Raw genomic sequence first — 16,457 nt, forward strand, 5'->3', positions numbered from 1 at the left:
GCCCGCGCTGCCGTCCGGACCGCGGCTCTGCTAGCTGTGCAGCAGCCCTCGCACCGCCACTTCCTGCTCCTCCCCCCCCCCTAGATTTTTATTTGCAAAGGGCGGTAGGGGCGGGGCCTGCTCCCCATTCCCTCCCCCCTCTCTCGTTTGCCCAGAGACCGAACTTTGCAAATGCAATTTTAAAAATCCCTCCCCCTATTGCAAAATGTGCAGAGTTCGATGGAAAGCAATGTAAATGGCTGGGGAGGGGACAGGAAAGGGGTTAAGGTTAGGGCTCGGTCTAGCTCGCACTCAATATAAACCAGACCTGGGTATAAGGCACGGGACTGAGCCACAGGAGGAACGAAAGAGAAAGGACTAAGTAGGCTTAGCAAATTGCAAATTTAGCAAATTAAAGTGGGTTCGGGGAACCCAGGGTTAAAACGGCACGACTCCTCCTTCCCGGGGAAGGAAGGAGGATCAGGGACGTGTCTCCTGCCTGGCGGAAGGGGCGGGAGCGAAGGCGAGCGCGCTGCCGCCTCTCCACTCTTAATTCTGCTTTTTCAAGAAATAAGAGAGGAGAGAGAACTTGACAAAATGCCCCGGTCTTTCTGACAGCTCAGGGAACCCACCAGCGGTGCCTCTGTGCCCAGCGTCTGCGCGCATCGCACAGGTTGGGTTCCTTCAAGCCCATCTCCACTCCAGGGAGTTATCCCTTCTCTGGAACGGCTCCAGCTGAGGGCCTCACCCTGCGTCCCGGCCCCGCCCGTCCCGGGCCAGCAACCTGGGTCACCGGCTGTGCCCCTTGGCCCTTCTCTGCAGAGCGCGGGCGCCGGCGGGACAAGACGGGCGGGGCTATTTTTTAAGGCGGAAGAATACCGAAGATTCAAGATTGACAACTTTTTAAAGAAAGGGAAAGTCCCTTCTACTTTGAGCCCATAGGACTTTTTCTTTTTTTCCAGTAAAAGTTATGCTAAGTATTTGCAATTAGTTTGCTCGCCACCGCCGGGGAAGGGGCCGGGCAGGTCGGGATGGCCGCCTTGGATGGACTAGCACCAGCTGGAGCCTGCGCCTCTGAGGGGCTTGGCTTCTTCCGGTCCCCCGGGGGAGGGGCGCGGGGTCAGGCAGCCCCTCTCAGGCGCGCAGGGGCTTCCTTTCTGTCTTGTTCGCGCTTTCTTTGGCCCCACCCCGACCCAGGGTCCCCGACGCCCCCCGAGCCCGCGTTCCTCGACAGCCGCGCGGCTGAGTCACTGGCGCCCTCGGGCGGGGCGGCACTTGGGCACGTGGCGGCGCTCCCCGCCCGCCATCCCCTGACCTCTGGCCTGCAGTGCACCCCCAACCCCAGGCTGGAAAGATCCTGGAGGGAGCCGCCAGAGATAAGGGGGGGAGGTCCGAGATGGGAGACTGGGGTGGGGGGGTGCGGGTAGGGATCCTGGAGTGGGGAGGGGCCTCTGGGTCCGGAGCCAGGCTGCCAGGGCCGCAGCAGAACGCGGGGTAGACCCCACATTCCTCCCAGACCCGCTAAGAGGAGGAGAGTTACCCGGTGCATTTCCCTGCAGTGCTGCTAGCAGACAGCCAGACCGGCTCCAGGCGTTCGGACGCACTCGAAGGGCCCCCTCCTCCCGTCCATTCATTTTTTTTTTTTAAACTCCTGATTCAACACTATTGATTGATGGGGCTGGGGCTGCTCTCTGAAGCGCCCGCAGTCGGTGGGGGAAAGGGGCTCTTGACCGACAGTCCCACGCCTGGCGACAAGTGCTGTCCCAGCGCTATCAGTCGGGCGTCGCGCCAGCTCAAAAGACCCATCTAAATTCGTCTCCTGGCCTCCTCTCTCACCCCACTCGCTGCCAGAACAGGGTAGTGTGGGGGAGCTCCAAGAGGCGGTTATGAGGACCCTGAGAGGTGAGAGCCTCTCACCTTCTGGGTGGTGGGTGAGGGACTTAACTTTAGACTTCAGAGCTTGCTCGGAATCTAAGGAATCCAATCGGTCCCTTCCCCCACTGAAGAGAGAGTCCCGCCAAGTGAGCAGAGCATGTGTGGATGTCAATCCTGCAGCCCCTCTTCCAGGCCCCCTCCCCAGCCCTGCAGGGCTCAGGTTACCCCTGGCCTTTCCTAAAGGGCACTCCTTCCTCTTTAACCTTTGCAAAAGGGGAATATAATCCTGGGGAGGGGAAATCCTGGGAGACCCCCCAATATAAAGCGGCTCCCCTATGCCTCCCAAGGAGTTAAATTAAAAGTAGGGACTTGTATTGGGGGACAGGAAATATATAGTGGGGTGGTAGACATTGACCTTTGGAACGGGGCAGATGCCCAGGGCAAAGATTTCTGCTTTAGGCTGTAGTGGGCATTTGGCTGCCAGCCCAGTGTTGAGGGGGGAGGATGGAGAGAGAGGCGTGGCTGGCTGGGGGACAGGGTGGCTCGGGAATAAATGCCCAGCCTGAGAGGGGGTGAGCTGACATTGTCCCAGCTGCCATCGACTTGGAGCTCCATCTAAACCCCAGAGAAGACATCCCAGGTCTGATGGATTTTCCTTTGGGGGCAGGGGAGTGGAGATAGTACAGGGTCTAGGTGGTGCTATCTTGAAGCTCGGAAGGGGTTCAGCTTCTTTCCTCTTGGGCCTGGGGAATGTTTGAAAAACACTGGCAGGGCCCAAACAAGCAGGGGGCAAGCTGGGAGTACAGAAGGATAGAGAAGGAGGCTGTGAGGAGAGGCAGGAGGGATGGGTGAAGAAGGGTAGTCAGAGTAGGAGCCAGGTAGGGAATTTGGGGCCAGAGATGAGATCCAGAAAGAATTTGAGAACTAGGAGACCATGAAAAACAGGTTATCCAGAAGGGTTGAGGGAAAAAACTAAGTGCAGTTTTGGGGGAAACCAGAGTTTGTAGAGGGGTGAAATTGAGAAGTTATAAAAGAAAAGCCCCAGGGCCCAGGCAGCCGAGCACACGCTGGGCACTGCTTCATGGGCTGAGGCCACCCTGACCGGCCAGTTTGAATCCTACCTCCCTATTTTAAAAAAAGTACAACCAGTCAGGGGTGTGATGGTTAAAGTGCTAGGTCTCTCTCTCTCTCTCTTTAAGAGATATTTTTGCTGTAGGGCATGTGCATTTGCTAGAGAGAAAGAGAAAGTGAGAAACTACCCTCGCCCCCAGGAGGATGGCCATGCCACAGTCTCTTCTCCATTCTCCTCTCAGGATTTTTGGGCACACAGGCATATGTGCCTAGTGTGAGTTTTAAGCTGCTGGATCTGGGACTCGAACCCTGTTGACTACATGGGAGTCCAATGACATAATCATGGCACCATCTGTTGGTCCTAAAGGTCTAGATCTCTCATGGCCTACAGTGCAGTTCGAGTCCTGGACCAGCATCTTGAAAAACACACTGGGTGTGTGTGTAAAAGGAGGTGAGATGCAGAAGGGATTGCTGTGTGGCCATCTCCCATAGGAGAGTGCTTTCTCACTTTCTCTCTCTCTGTCTCCCTCCTGCAAGCAAATGCACCCTCTAGCAAATTAAAATCAATACATAAAAACTGGATGTGGTTGCACTTGCCTGTTGTCCCAAGTCCCAGCTACTCGGAAGGCTGAGGCAGGAGACTGGGACACATTGAGACACTGTCTAAAACAGCACACACACACAAAAAGAGAGGCCCTTGGATTATTAGGGTAGGAGGGTGGAATAGGAGCTCTTCTGAGTGGGGGAGGGGGCTGCCTCTGCCTCTTTGGTCTGTGACCTTTTTGTGGGATATTTTTAGCTCTAGCACCTGCCTTCTTGGGGTGGGGAAGACTCTTAAAGGGCAAGGGATTTTTGGTTCCTTGAGGGATCAACTGTCCACGCTCACACCTCTTATCCAGCAGCCATGGCCATGCAGAAAATCTTTGCCCGGGAAATCCTGGACTCCAGGGGCAACCCCACGGTGGAGGTGGACCTGCACACAGCCAAGGGTAACAGGCCCATTGCATTGGTTTGCCCCAGAAGATCCCAGCCCCATCTGGCCTTTGCCTCCAGTGCAGTGCCACATTCTCACCTCTCTCTGGGGCCCCTTCCCCAGACTTCTTGCCAGGCCCTCCTTTTCCAACTTGGCTCTGTAGCCAAGAGAAGTGGCAGTCTCTGCACTGTCTCTGATCCCTCGACTCAAGGAGAGCACCTCAGCCCTGGGGGGTTGTGGGGGGGAGACAGACACTCTGATCCTCCAATTCCTCCTGCCCCAGGCCGATTCCGAGCAGCTGTGCCCAGCGGAGCTTCCACAGGTATCTATGAAGCTCTGGAACTAAGAGATGGAGACAAATCCCGCTACCTGGGGAAAGGTGAGGAAAGACCAGGGCAGAGCCTGGGTGGGTGGTTTCAGGACATGGGCAACAATGTGGAGAGGACTGGAATTCAGAGCTCTCGAGGGAGGGGCTCGGGTCCATAGGAAGAGGCCTGATGGGATGGGAGATCTGAAACTCCTCTCCTGCGGCCCCTCTAGGAGTCCTGAAGGCTGTGGAGCACATCAATAAGACTCTAGGCCCTGCTCTGCTGGAGAAGGCAAGTGCTGGGGCCTCCTCCTCTCCCCCCCCACCCCACCCCACACCCCTGCCACCTCGCCCCCAAATAATTTCTCCATCCTTCCTCCCTCACCACACCCTGACTCCTGAGAAATCTGACCTCTGCCCTCCCCTTCTCAAACTCACCCTTCCAGAAACTAAGTGTTGTGGATCAAGAAAAAGTTGACAAGTTCATGATTGAGCTGGATGGGACCGAGAATAAGTGTGAGTGAAAGGCTAGAAATGGGAAGGGGTGGCGTGTGCTGGGGGGTGGCGCCAACAGGGGCTGAGGTCTGGCGAGGGTTATTTCTGTGTCCCGCAGTGCAGGGCACGCTGTAGCTGGATGGATTTTTATTCAGTCCACAGGCATTTCCTGATGCCTGCCCTCTGCCAGGCCTGGGCCGGCTGCGGACACAGACTGACATAATCTCCTAGGGTATGAACTCCTCAGAGTTCCTCAGGCCGCTGGGGAAGAGATCTGTTAATAAACGCTTCATGGCCCGTGGTTTGGAGCTCTGGATTTTTCCTGAAGTGGCCAGAGGGGATGTTCAAATCCCAAACCCTGCAGGAGAAGTTCTCACCCTGTCTTCCCAATTGCTTCCTTCCAGCCAAGTTTGGGGCCAATGCCATCCTGGGCGTGTCCCTGGCCGTGTGTAAGGCGGGAGCTGCTGAGAAGGGAGTCCCACTCTACCGACACATCGCAGATCTCGCTGGGAACCCGGACCTCGTCCTCCCAGTGCCTGTGAGTGCGGCTGACCCTGCCCAGCCAAGGGTGCCTAAGCAGCTGGGAAATCCACCTTTTAGACTGAGCTCAGAAAAAGCGCTTTCCTGAAATCCAATCTCTCCTGCTGCGGTCTAGCCCCTCCCTCTACTCCACAATCCTAGCCTTCCCTTAAACTCTGAGTTTCCTTCCCTGGTCTTGGAACCCGGTTCCTTCACATTCCAGTCCTAGGCTCAGGAACTGTAACCTTATTCCACCCTGCACCCCACCCCCGCGTCAGATTCAGAGGTTCTTGGTGGCAAAGATCTTGGCATTTCTTTGTATCTTCTAGAGCCCTTATTTAACGCTCTCTTAATGGGAACCCTTTGAATTTAATCTCAATCATAATGTTGCCATTGACTGTTACTTACTAGCAAGATTGTGTAAGAGCATGGACTTCAGAGACAAGCTGCTGGGTTCAAATTCTGGCTATATTTACTTTGTGTAATCTTACTTAGGCAAGTCATTTAAGGTTTCAGTGCCTCAGTTTTCTTACTTGTAAAACAGGAGGCAATGATACTGGTAGTGCCCAGTTAATAGAGGGACTTTGAGAATGAAAATGAGCTATTTGTAAAGCACTTAAACAGTGCCTGGCATGTAATAAATGTTATAAAAGTGTTAGCTATTACATACCAGGCACTTGCAAATAATTCTACATTAAACTTCTCTAATTTTCAGCAAAAAATACTACAGGGAAGTAGATATTTTCCCCATTACATAAAAATGTGGAAACAGGCTCTGAGGAGTAAAAATACTCATCCTAGACTACTCAACAAATGAGCAGGGAAGCCAGGATTCTGCCGCCACCCCTCTTCCCTTCTTGAAGGGAAAAAGGCCACCCTGGGCCACATCTGAGCACTGTCTCCCTATCCCAGGCCTTCAATGTGATCAATGGAGGCTCCCATGCTGGGAACAAGCTGGCCATGCAGGAGTTCATGATTCTGCCCGTGGGAGCCAGCTCCTTCAAGGAAGCCATGCGCATTGGCGCCGAGGTCTACCACCACCTCAAGGGAGTCATCAAGGCCAAGTATGGAAAAGACGCCACCAACGTGGGTGATGAGGGCGGCTTCGCACCCAACATCCTGGAGAACAATGAAGGTCAGTGCTGAGTATCCCGGTGGACGGACTCCCCTCCTCCAGGCCATCATGGGGGTTGGGGAGGCTGTAGAGACAGGGCTACTGGGGTCTCAGATCCTCTTTTGCTCCTCTCCCAGCCCTGGAGCTGCTGAAGACGGCCATCCAAGCTGCTGGTTACCCGGACAAGGTAGTGATTGGCATGGATGTGGCGGCATCTGAGTTCTACCGCAATGGGAAGTACGATCTTGATTTCAAGTCACCTGATGACCCCGCAAGGCACATCACTGGCGAGAAGCTCGGGGAGCTGTACAAGAGCTTCATAAAGAACTACCCTGGTGAGTCTCCCAGACCCACCAACGCTCCTGCCCAAGTCCCCTGTGTCTGCCTGCCACACTGATCGCAATGTCCTGCTTCGCCACTGACTCGGGTCCTTCTAATCCTCAGCCCTACTGCAATCTTTCCAAACTCTCCTCGCTTGTCACCCCTCCAAGAGGCCCCTTTTGACTTCTAACCCCGACTCTGCTCCCACTCCATACCAGTGGTCTCTATCGAGGACCCGTTTGACCAGGATGATTGGGGCACTTGGACCTCGTTCCTCTCGGGAGTGGACATCCAGATCGTGGGGGATGACCTCACTGTCACGAACCCTAAGAGGATTGCCCAGGCTGTTGAGAAGAAAGCCTGCAACTGTCTGCTGCTGAAGGTCAACCAGATTGGCTCAGTGACCGAGTCCATCCAGGCGTGAGTACCTTCTGACCCTGGGGCCCATGGTAGCCTCCCTCTGCCTGATCCAGCCACAGTCTTGCCTACTAACTCCAAGTCCACCTTTGTCCTGACACCTACCCACCCACATCTTCTGGACCCCACAGTTTTGCCACTGTGGCCCTGCCATGTCTCTATCCCCAACCCATGTTATTCCTCTCTCCCACATTCTGCAGTTCTTCCCACCAATATCTCAGAAACCCAAATATAAGATCAGAAATCTGGCTCAGTCTGTGATGTGGTAGTTAAGGCACCTGGATCCCACATGGCCGACTGTGTGGCTCAAGTCCCATACCTGATGGCTTGGAAAACATGTCAGGTGCAAGCAAGTGCATGTCCAAAATTCTTTTTTTTTTTTCAAGAATTATTTAATTTTTTTCATTGTCATTATTTTATTTTTTGAAGTTGACCAGAGAGAGACAGAGAGAGAGAAGAAAAGTGAGAAAGCAAGCTGCCAGGTCCAGGATTTGAACTGCAGTCAGCCATGTGGGAGTCCAGCCACCTTGAACATCACGCCACCTGCTGGCCTGCATGTAGAAAATTCTAAGAGGAGGAGAAATAGAGAAGAAATTGTGGCATAACTATCCCCCACATGGGGGGGGCCATCTTCTTGCTTTCCTTCTCTCTCTCCCTCTGCCTGGCAAACACGTGTGCCCTCTGACAAAAATTTAAAAAGTAAAACAAAACAAAACAAAACAAAAACACACACGTCTTCTCTTCTTTCCTGCCTCCCAAAGAACAGAGTCATTTGCCTTCCCTGAAAAGTGCCCACTGTCGGGACCAGCAGTTAGCGTAATGGCTATGTCGCTGGACTCCCATGTAGTCGACTGTGGTTCGAGTCCCGGACCCGGTGGCTTAAACTCATGCCAGGCGCGTGTGCGTGCGTGCCCAAGATCCCAAGAGGAGAACGGAGGAGAAGGGATTGCGGCGTGACCATCCCCCCTGGGGGGTGATTTCTCGCTTTCTGTCTCTCTGTCTCTCTCTGTCTGTCTGGCGAGCACACGCGCCCTATAGCAAAAACCTCTCCAAAAAAAAAAGTGCCCACTGTCCAACACAGAAGGGAAACACCCCACTCGGCCCCTGGCCTTCCCACTGAGTAGGTCCCATAATGTCTCATTAAATGTCCTCTCTACCCAGCTGCAAACTGGCTCAGTCTAATGGCTGGGGGGTGATGGTGAGCCACCGCTCAGGGGAGACAGAGGATACGTTCATTGCTGACCTCGTGGTGGGACTCTGCACAGGACAGGTACTCATGGCTTCTCTTTCCTCAGTCTGATCAAGTCTGCTTGGGATCCCTGGCTTCTTGCCCTCTAGTTGGTCATCAGAGGCTGTTACCCTGGGGTCAGGCCCAACCCCAATTCTAGCCTCACCCAACCCTCCAAATCCCTCTTCCTCCTCAGATCAAGACAGGCGCCCCCTGCCGCTCTGAGCGTCTGGCTAAATACAACCAACTTATGAGGTATAATGGGCCTGGGCTTCAGGGAGCTGAGGGCTATTGGGTTGGGAGGCAGCAGCTCTGACTTTGTCTGCATTCTAGGATTGAGGAGGCTCTTGGAGACAAGGCCGTTTTTGCTGGACGCAAGTTCCGTAATCCAAAGGCCAAGTAAGAAGATGGAATCCCCAGAGCCCACCCAGACAGACCCAGTTCTTCGAGCCCTTCTCCCTGAAATAAACACTGGTGCCAACCAAGACAGTGCCGTGCTTTTGTGGAAAAGAGTGAGGAAGGAGATGCCGGTCTCTAGACCAGGAAGAGACAAGAGGTGAAGAAATGGGTGCAGGAAAGGGGAGGTAGAGAACAGACCTGTAACCTGCTGGAACAAGAGGAAGTGAGAGACTGAGAGAGGAAGCTGGGAGGACCTAGAACAGAGGTTCACATTTTGGCGGGAGGTTGGGGGAAGCAGGTGCCAAAGGGAAATGAAGCTGAAGAGGTGCTGATGGAACAAGGAACCAGAGTCAGGGACCAAGTGGGAGTAAACAGTGTGCAGAGTGCACTGTGAGGAAAGGTCGCAGTCCCATTGAGTGCTCTGTGGGGTGACAATGGTAACAAGAGCTACAGCATCTGCAGATCTCCTCTACTGCCTGTCCAGCAGTCTATCAGGTGGTTACCATTACCAGCCCATTGTGTAGAGGAAGCTGAGCCATAAAGGATTAAAAATACCTTACCTCAGGGGCCAGCACGTGGTTTGGTGGTTAAGGCATTAGACTCCCATGTGGCTGACTGTGCTTCAAACCCTAGACCTGGCAGCTCACTTTCTCTCTCTTTCCGGTGAGCACACATGCCCTGCAGCAAACTTTAAAAAAATTAAAATAAGTAAATAATTCTAAAACCCCCTACCTTATCCAAAATAAGAGTTAGCAATGAGCAGAGCTGGGATCTAAAATAGGGCCATCTGGCTCCAGCACTCACACTCATGAAACACGGTTGCCTTGGGGAAAGGCAGTGGATCAGCAGTAATGGAATTGGATCCACATGGGGAGGTCCAGGGATCACACCTCAAGGCTCCGTCTGCACAAAGGGCCTACCCATGCTCTTATCTGGGCTGGCTGAGACTGGGGGTGGCTGGTGGCATGAGGATCCTGTTGAGGTGCTTGTTCTGTCTCTTTCTCTCACAGAAGAAACAAATAAACTTCAAAACAAAACACTATACCTGGTCCAGGTGCAGCAGCACACTGCACTACGATGCTGGAAGCCATATTGAAGATGTAGTTCAGCGTACTGGTTGACCTATACAGGCCAAGCATGAGTACGTGTGCCCATGATCCTGACTGGCTGGGAGGGCTGTATGAGACTCTGTTAAGATGTTTGTCTCTCTCTCATTTAAGCTATATATATACAGATATACCTATATATCTATGTCTATTGTGGGCTAGCTGGTGACACAGTGGTTAAGGCAGCTAGATGCACAGTTCAAGTCCTGGACCAATGACTTGAAAAATATGCTGGATGGGGCCGGCAGTTGGTGTGGTGGTTAAGAGTGCTGGACTCCCACATGGCTGACCACAGATTGAGTCCCAAACCTGGCAGCTTTCTTTCTCAGTTTCCTTTTCTCTCTCTCACACTCTCTCCCTCTCTGGTCAAATTAAAATAAATAAATAAATAAAGTTAAATGAAATAATTCTTTAAAAAAAAAAAAAGAAAGAAAAATATGCTGGATGCATGTGCATGTGTGCCCAAAATCCCCAAGGGGTAATTTCTCAGTCTCTCTCTCACTGGCGAGCACATGTGACCTATAGTGAACTAGAAAAAAAGATCTATATAATTCCCTGTTATGGTGCCAATTACTGGCATTTTTTTTTTCTTTTTTTTTTTTTTTTGAGAGGTTTTTGGTATAGGGCAAGTGTGTTCGCCAGAAAGACAGAAGGCAAGAAATCACCCCCCAGGGGGGATGGCCATGCCACAATCCCTTCTCCTTCATTCTCCTCTCAGGATCTTGGGCACGCATGTACATGCGCCTGGCATGAGTTTAAGTTACTGGGTCCAGGACTTGAACTACGGTTGACTACATGGGAGTCGAGTGACATAGCCATTAGGCCAACTACTGGTCCTGTACTGACCACGTTTTTACCTACACACACAGCAATTTTTTTAACAAATTATTTATGTGATTTTATTATCATTTTTAAAAATTTGCTATAGAACACATATGCTCATCAGAGAAAGAGGGGGAAGGAAAGTGAGAAAACAAGCTGCCAAGTCGGGAATTCAAACTATGGTCGGCCCTGTGGGAGTCCAGTGCCTCAACCACCATGCCACCTGCTGACCCCACCAAAAGCAATTTTATGCTGTTCATCCTAAAATTATTCGCTTCTCTGCGAGTAGACAACAGGACCCACCCTTTGGTGTAAAAACAAGGACACTGGGTCAAACAGTGTTTATTGAATGTAAAGAAACACCAGCCCCATGGGGAAGAAAATTCCAAGGAAAACAGAGAATAATACAGATTAAATACCCACCTGTGCATTCACGCTTTTTCACACACACACACACACACACACACACACACACACAGATACACACATGCATACCTCACACACATCCACGCTCCAACAGTGATACACCGAACACCTGCTTCCCCTCAGCCTGAGTGACAGCTGGTAGGAGGTGGTTCAAAACTGGGGGCTCCAGGATGGGTCCAAATAGCAGCAGCCTGTCCCTCCCTGCCCCCTGCTCTGCCCCAGGGGTCAAAGGAGCTGGGTGAGGTGCCTAGGAGGTAGGTGGCAACTCTTCCCCGCTCTGCCGCAGACGCTTCTTGGCTCGGATCTCATTCATGGCCTCTTCAATAGAGCGTGTGTCCCTCTTGTTGGCCACAGGCACTGTGGGCAGAGGTGGGGGGCTCAGAGCCCTACGCCTTGGCCCCCATGGCCCTAAGCCTGGACTTTCCCCCCAGGCCTCCCTCCACCCCACTGCTGTCTCACCGCAGCCGTAGGTCTTGTTGGCCTGCAGCATGTGGGCCGCATCCTTGGCTGCTCCCTTGCCGATGAGGTGGCTGTACTTGTCCTTGTAGTCACTGGCAGGGCTCACCTCCACAGGGCCCCGCTGGGCCGCCTCCTCCTCCTGCCGCTGGGCCAGCTCCTAGTGGTGCAAAGGCAGGGCCCCCTGCTCAGGGGCTGGCCCTGACCCCTCCCAGGCCGTGGGCTGCAGGGCTCTCAGCACCACCAGCACAGCTCACCTTCAGCTTCCGTTTCTCCTCGGCCTTCTGAGGGTCCCACTCTTCTCCACGACGGTAGGAGTCCAGTTCTTCGTCTGAGGGTGCAAACTCCTGGGGAAGAAGGGAAGAGTGGGGCAGGGGTCCATAAAAATGTGGAATCTCATTCCTTTCTGCTTGGGAACGGGCTGAAAAGGGGAAAGGAGAGAGTGAAGAACTTGGGCCTTCTACCTTTTTGAAGATCATGACATAGCGACACTCATCGTCTTCCCCAAAGGAGAAAGATGTCAGGCCGGCCACCTCCACCACGTCGTGTCTGGGAAGGGAGAGTGAGGTGTGGAGGGGGAAGTGCTGAGCCATAAGCTCCTTGGGAGGAGACCTGCTGGCCCTTTCATGGCCCCTTAGCCACCCCCTTCCTGCCTCCCCCAGCCCAGAGACACTCACAGTATGCTCCTCTCTATCTTGTTCATCGGCTGAAACTTTTTCTTGATCTGCCCACTGTCTTGGATGAAATCTGACACCTCTTTCTCCATCTTGGGAGAGAGAAAAGGAAGAAGACTGAGACCGTGACGCTGCCCAAACCTCTCTCTCTCCCCTACGGGCCTACTGGCCTTCTACACTACCCCACAGCCTGCCCAGCCTCCATGTCGCTAGCTGTCAGGCTTCAAGACATTTTCAACAAAACTGAGTCCTCAACCTTCCCATTCTAACTGATAAGAAGCCCATCCTGAGGCTGACTCTGGTCCCTCCAGTTGTTCTCACCCTTTTACGAAACTCCACTTTCTGTTGTTTCTCTTGTTCTTGTAGTTTCTTCAGGCGGGCAGCCTGCTCTGTGGGTGAGAATTGGCAGCATGAGGCCAGGGCTATAAGCATGGGTGGAGGAGGGTGTCATAAGGCATCCGAGAAAGTTTGGTGTCCCATAGGAGGTATCAGCCTATGAAGGTAGGATTATTATTTACTAAGCATTAATTCTTTTTCTTCTTAATTTTTTTCTGCTAGAGTGCACAGGCACTTGCCAGAGAAAGATGGAGAAAAACACCCTCCATGGGGAACAGTCACTCCACAGTCCCTTCTCTTCCATCTCTCCCTCCTTTGCGGATTTTGGGTGTACCCAGCTCGTTTCTTAAGCAGCTGGGTTTGGGATTCAAACTGTGTCATTGGTCTTGTGGGATCTAGCTCAGTAACCACCAGACCACAGAGCCAGCCATCTACCAAGCATTATCAATGTGTGCTATACACCTGGCTCTGTGTTAGGCCCTGGAGTAGCAAAATGATTAAGACACTTAAAGAGCTCACAGTGTAGTGGGAGTGACAAAGTTTGTAATCACACTTAACCTCATTTCCCATCTCCACCGGGGAAACCAATTAATGACCACTTACTTAATATCCACAAAAGACAAAGAATCCTAAGGCACCTGGAGAGGTGAGAACAGACTAAGTCTAGGGCCTTAAAGAGTTTATCACCTCATTGTATACATAAGAAAGCGGAAATTATTTAACTTCCTGTATTTAGTAACACCCCCACTTCCCACTTCTACAGATAAGACGAAGCTGAAATGGCTAATCTGACACCCTTTTCCTTAGGAAGAATAGGTGTGCAAGGTTAGCTGCCAAGGAACTGTCTACCCTTCGGTCTTATTTAATTGCCCTCTCCTTCCTCAGATCCTGCTTCTGTACCAGATCTCCTCTGCCTCTGGAGGAGGGGGTGCATTTCTTTTCTTCTTCTTCTTCTTTTTTTTTTTTTTAAACAATGTATGTTGGGGCCAGCAGGAGGAACAGTGGTTAAGGCTCTAGACTCCCACGTGGCCAACCATAGTTTGAGTCCTGGACCTGGTGACTTGAAACTCATGCTGAGCAAGTGTGCATGTGTGCCCAAAATCCTGAGGTGAATGGAGAAAAGATGGTGGCATGGCCATCCCCCCAGAGAGTGATTTCTCACTTTCTCTCTCTCTCCATCTCTCTCTGTCTCCCTGGTGATCACACACTCTCTATACCAAAAATATCTCTCTCAATAAAAAAGTATGTTATTTATTGGTTTTTGCCACAGTGAGAGGAAAAGTGAGAAATCCCCCTCTCCCAAGGGGAACAGCCATATCATAGTCCCTTTTCCTCCATTCACCTCCTGGGATTTTGGGCACACATGCACACACTCCTAGTGTGATTTTCAAGCTGCCAGGGCCAGGATTCGAACCATGGTCAGACAGGTGGGAGTTCAGGGCCTTAGCTACCACACCACTTGGTACAAGGGATGCCTTCCTAACCTAAGCTCTCCATGCCTGCCCAATGATAAGATTTTTTTTCTCTAATTTATAACACCCATGATGTGATTTTTCTTGCCTCTTGGGATTTGGGATTACATGCTTCTTCTGATTCCTGGTCCTATTTAAAGTGCTCCCATTCCTCCTTTCCTGACATCTGAAATCCTTTTTCCTTTTTTTTTTTTTTTTTTGAGATGTTTTTGCTAGAGGGTACGTGCGCTCGCCAGAAAGAGAGAGAGAGACACAGAGACAGAAAGAGAGAAATCATCCCCCAGGGGAGATGGCCACACTTCAATCCTTTCTCCTTCATTCTCCTCTTGGGATCTTGGGCACACATGCATATGCGCCCGGGGAGAGTTTAAGTTATCAGGTCCGGGACTTGAATCATGGTCAACTATATGGGAGTCCAGCGACATAGCCATGATACCAACTGCTGGTCCTGCCATTTGAAATCCGTAAGGCCCACCTCTACAGGATCTGAATTCTCCCCTCCCCTAAGCTGAACTGAATCTCTTCCCATTTTTCTAGTCACTCCGCCTTTGTGCATGTTTTTCCTTCTGCTTAGAATGCTTTTCTTCTACTGGCAAATGTTGAGGATCTTGTCATGAATCGGTTACTTCTTCCTTGGGCACTAAGCACATGTGGTTCCGATACCCGTGTCTGTGCTGAGAACGAACTTACTGTAACCTTTTCTTGTCTTCCCATTAGTGTGCATGTGCATATCCATGCGTACATGGCCATAGTATTTTCAGACAAGCTCTCACTGTCATGATCCTCCTGCCTTGGCCTCCTGAGAGGGTTGGACTACAGGCCTGCGTCATGTCAGGCTCTAAAGCAGGATCTTGCTATGTTGCCCACACTGTGAGTTTCTGACACTTTTGCCTCAGCATCCTCAGTATAGTACAGGTAAGCACCAGCTGATCTGGCTTTGTATCTTTTTGTTCATCTCCACCACCAGATTATGAGCTCCTGGAAGGCAGGGAACCTGTTCATCTCCTATCCAGTTATCTGTCAGGACCCCAGGACTGGACAACACAGGAGCTTGCATCTCTCTGACCTCGATGACCCTCTGTGCATCCCATCTTGCCCACTGTTCTCTAACTGGTTTCCAGGTCTCCTCTACATCTGAGGAAGTGGCATACAAATATAGTTAAGAGGTGAGATGGTGGTACGGTGGTATCGCACCTGGACTCACATGACAAGGTCCAGTTTGCATCCCAAGACTTCCCCATACATTCTGGGTACAACTGCCCGTGATAATGGATGGCTTAGGCTGGACCGTGGTTCGGCGAGCCTGTTGGAGGTGACTTTCTCTCATGGAAGAAATAAATGAATACAATTAAACGAAACACAAACAAACGAACAAAGGATTGAGCCAGTTGGTTGGCACAGTGACAACACACTGTTCTAGAAATGCTGGCTCTGTACGGAAGATCACAGGTTCCTTGGTTGACCTGTACACACTAGGCACATTTGCCTGTGATCCTGGCTAGCTGGGGAGGTTTGCGGGGATCACAGTTGACAGTGCTTGTCTCTCTCTCTCTCTTTCTTGAAATAAATAAGCTTTTTAAAATGTTTTAATTGGGGGATCAGCAGTTAGTGTAATGGCTATGTCGCTGGACTCCCACGTAGTCCCGTGGTTCGAGTCCTGGACCCGGTGGCTTAAACTCACGCCGGGCGCGTGTGCGTGCATGCCCAAGATCCCGAGAGGAGAATGGAGGAGAAGGGATTGCGGCGTGGCCATCCCCTCTGGGGGGTGATTTCTCGCTTTCTATCTCTCTGTCTGTCTCTGTCTGGCGAGCACACGTGCCAGATAGCAAAATTTTTTAATTGGCAGAAGGCACTTGCACTTGCCAGAGAAGACAGAGAGAGTGAGACGAAGCCTAAGCCTTGTATTCATCACTAGACTATAGAATCCACACAAAACAAACATTCAAAGGGAAAAAATAATGGTTAAGAACACAAGCTTTTAGGGGACTGGCAGGTGGCATGGTGTTTGGGGGTGCTGGACTCCCACATTGCCAACCATTGTTTGAATCCTGGACCTGGAGGCTCGCTTTCTCACTTTCCCTCTCCCTCACTATGTCCCTCTCTGGTCAAATTAAAATAAAGTTAAATAAAATAATTTTTAAAAAATAACAAAAAGCTTTTAAAAAGTCATACCTGAGTTAAAAATGCTATCACTTACTGGAACCAGCAGTTAGGGTAATGGCTATGTCGCTGGACTCCCACGTAGTCAACTGCGGTTTGCATCCCGGACCTGGTGGCTTAAAACTCATGCTGGGCGCGTGTGTGTGTGCATGCCCAAGATCCGGAGAGAAGAATGGAGGAGAGGGGGATTGTGGCGTGGCCATCCCCCCTGGGGGGTGATTTCTCGCTTTCTGTCTCTGTCTCTCTCTGTCTTTCTGGAGAGCGCACACGCCCTATAGCAAAAACCTCTCCAAAAAAAAAAAAAAAA

General features: G+C 51.5%; 2 protein-coding genes across 8 annotated transcripts in view; one reads left to right on the forward strand and one right to left on the reverse strand.

Moving 5' to 3' along the window:
- The first annotated feature begins 6 nt into the window (after positions 1–6).
- Positions 7–8,786, forward strand: ENO3 (enolase 3). Of its 6 annotated transcripts, none has more exons than XM_027773189.1 (12): positions 7–361; positions 3,825–3,914; positions 4,182–4,277; positions 4,439–4,497; positions 4,652–4,721; positions 5,105–5,238; positions 6,132–6,354; positions 6,471–6,668; positions 6,873–7,074; positions 8,233–8,341; positions 8,496–8,554; positions 8,633–8,786. In XM_027773189.1, the coding sequence occupies exons 2-12, from the start codon at positions 3,830–3,832 to the stop codon at positions 8,700–8,702; spliced, it is 1,305 nt and encodes a 434-aa protein (XP_027628990.1). In that variant the 5' UTR covers positions 7–361; positions 3,825–3,829; the 3' UTR covers positions 8,703–8,786. The 6 variants fall into 6 exon arrangements, with proteins under 6 accessions (XP_027628990.1, XP_027628989.1, XP_014444574.1 ...); XM_027773188.1 differs by lacking the exon at positions 7–361 and adding an exon at positions 458–652; XM_014589088.2 differs by lacking the exon at positions 7–361 and adding an exon at positions 458–652 and having other exon boundaries at positions 3,828–3,914.
- Positions 8,787–10,952: 2,166 nt separating this feature from the next.
- The window catches only part of SPAG7 (sperm associated antigen 7), an 8,570-nt gene continuing 3,065 nt past the window's right edge, over positions 10,953–16,457 (reverse strand). The window contains exons 2-8 of one of the 2 annotated variants that reach the window (XM_014589089.1): positions 15,185–15,310; positions 12,504–12,571; positions 12,186–12,274; positions 11,973–12,057; positions 11,766–11,855; positions 11,512–11,668; positions 10,953–11,409 (exon numbers count right to left, since the gene is read on the reverse strand). In XM_014589089.1, the coding sequence (XP_014444575.1) occupies positions 11,300–11,409; positions 11,512–11,668; positions 11,766–11,855; positions 11,973–12,057; positions 12,186–12,274; positions 12,504–12,571; positions 15,185–15,310 (725 nt within the window). In that variant the 3' untranslated portion in view covers positions 10,953–11,299. The remainder of the gene's footprint in view (positions 11,410–11,511; positions 11,669–11,765; positions 11,856–11,972; positions 12,058–12,185; positions 12,275–12,503; positions 12,572–15,184; positions 15,311–16,457) is intronic. The other variant, XM_006151868.3, reaches the window with a different exon arrangement.

The sequence above is a fragment of the Tupaia chinensis genome, unplaced genomic scaffold (genome assembly GCF_000334495.1).
Source record: "Tupaia chinensis unplaced genomic scaffold, TupChi_1.0 Scaffold000330_1, whole genome shotgun sequence".
NCBI classification, from domain to species: domain Eukaryota; kingdom Metazoa; phylum Chordata; class Mammalia; order Scandentia; family Tupaiidae; genus Tupaia; species Tupaia belangeri.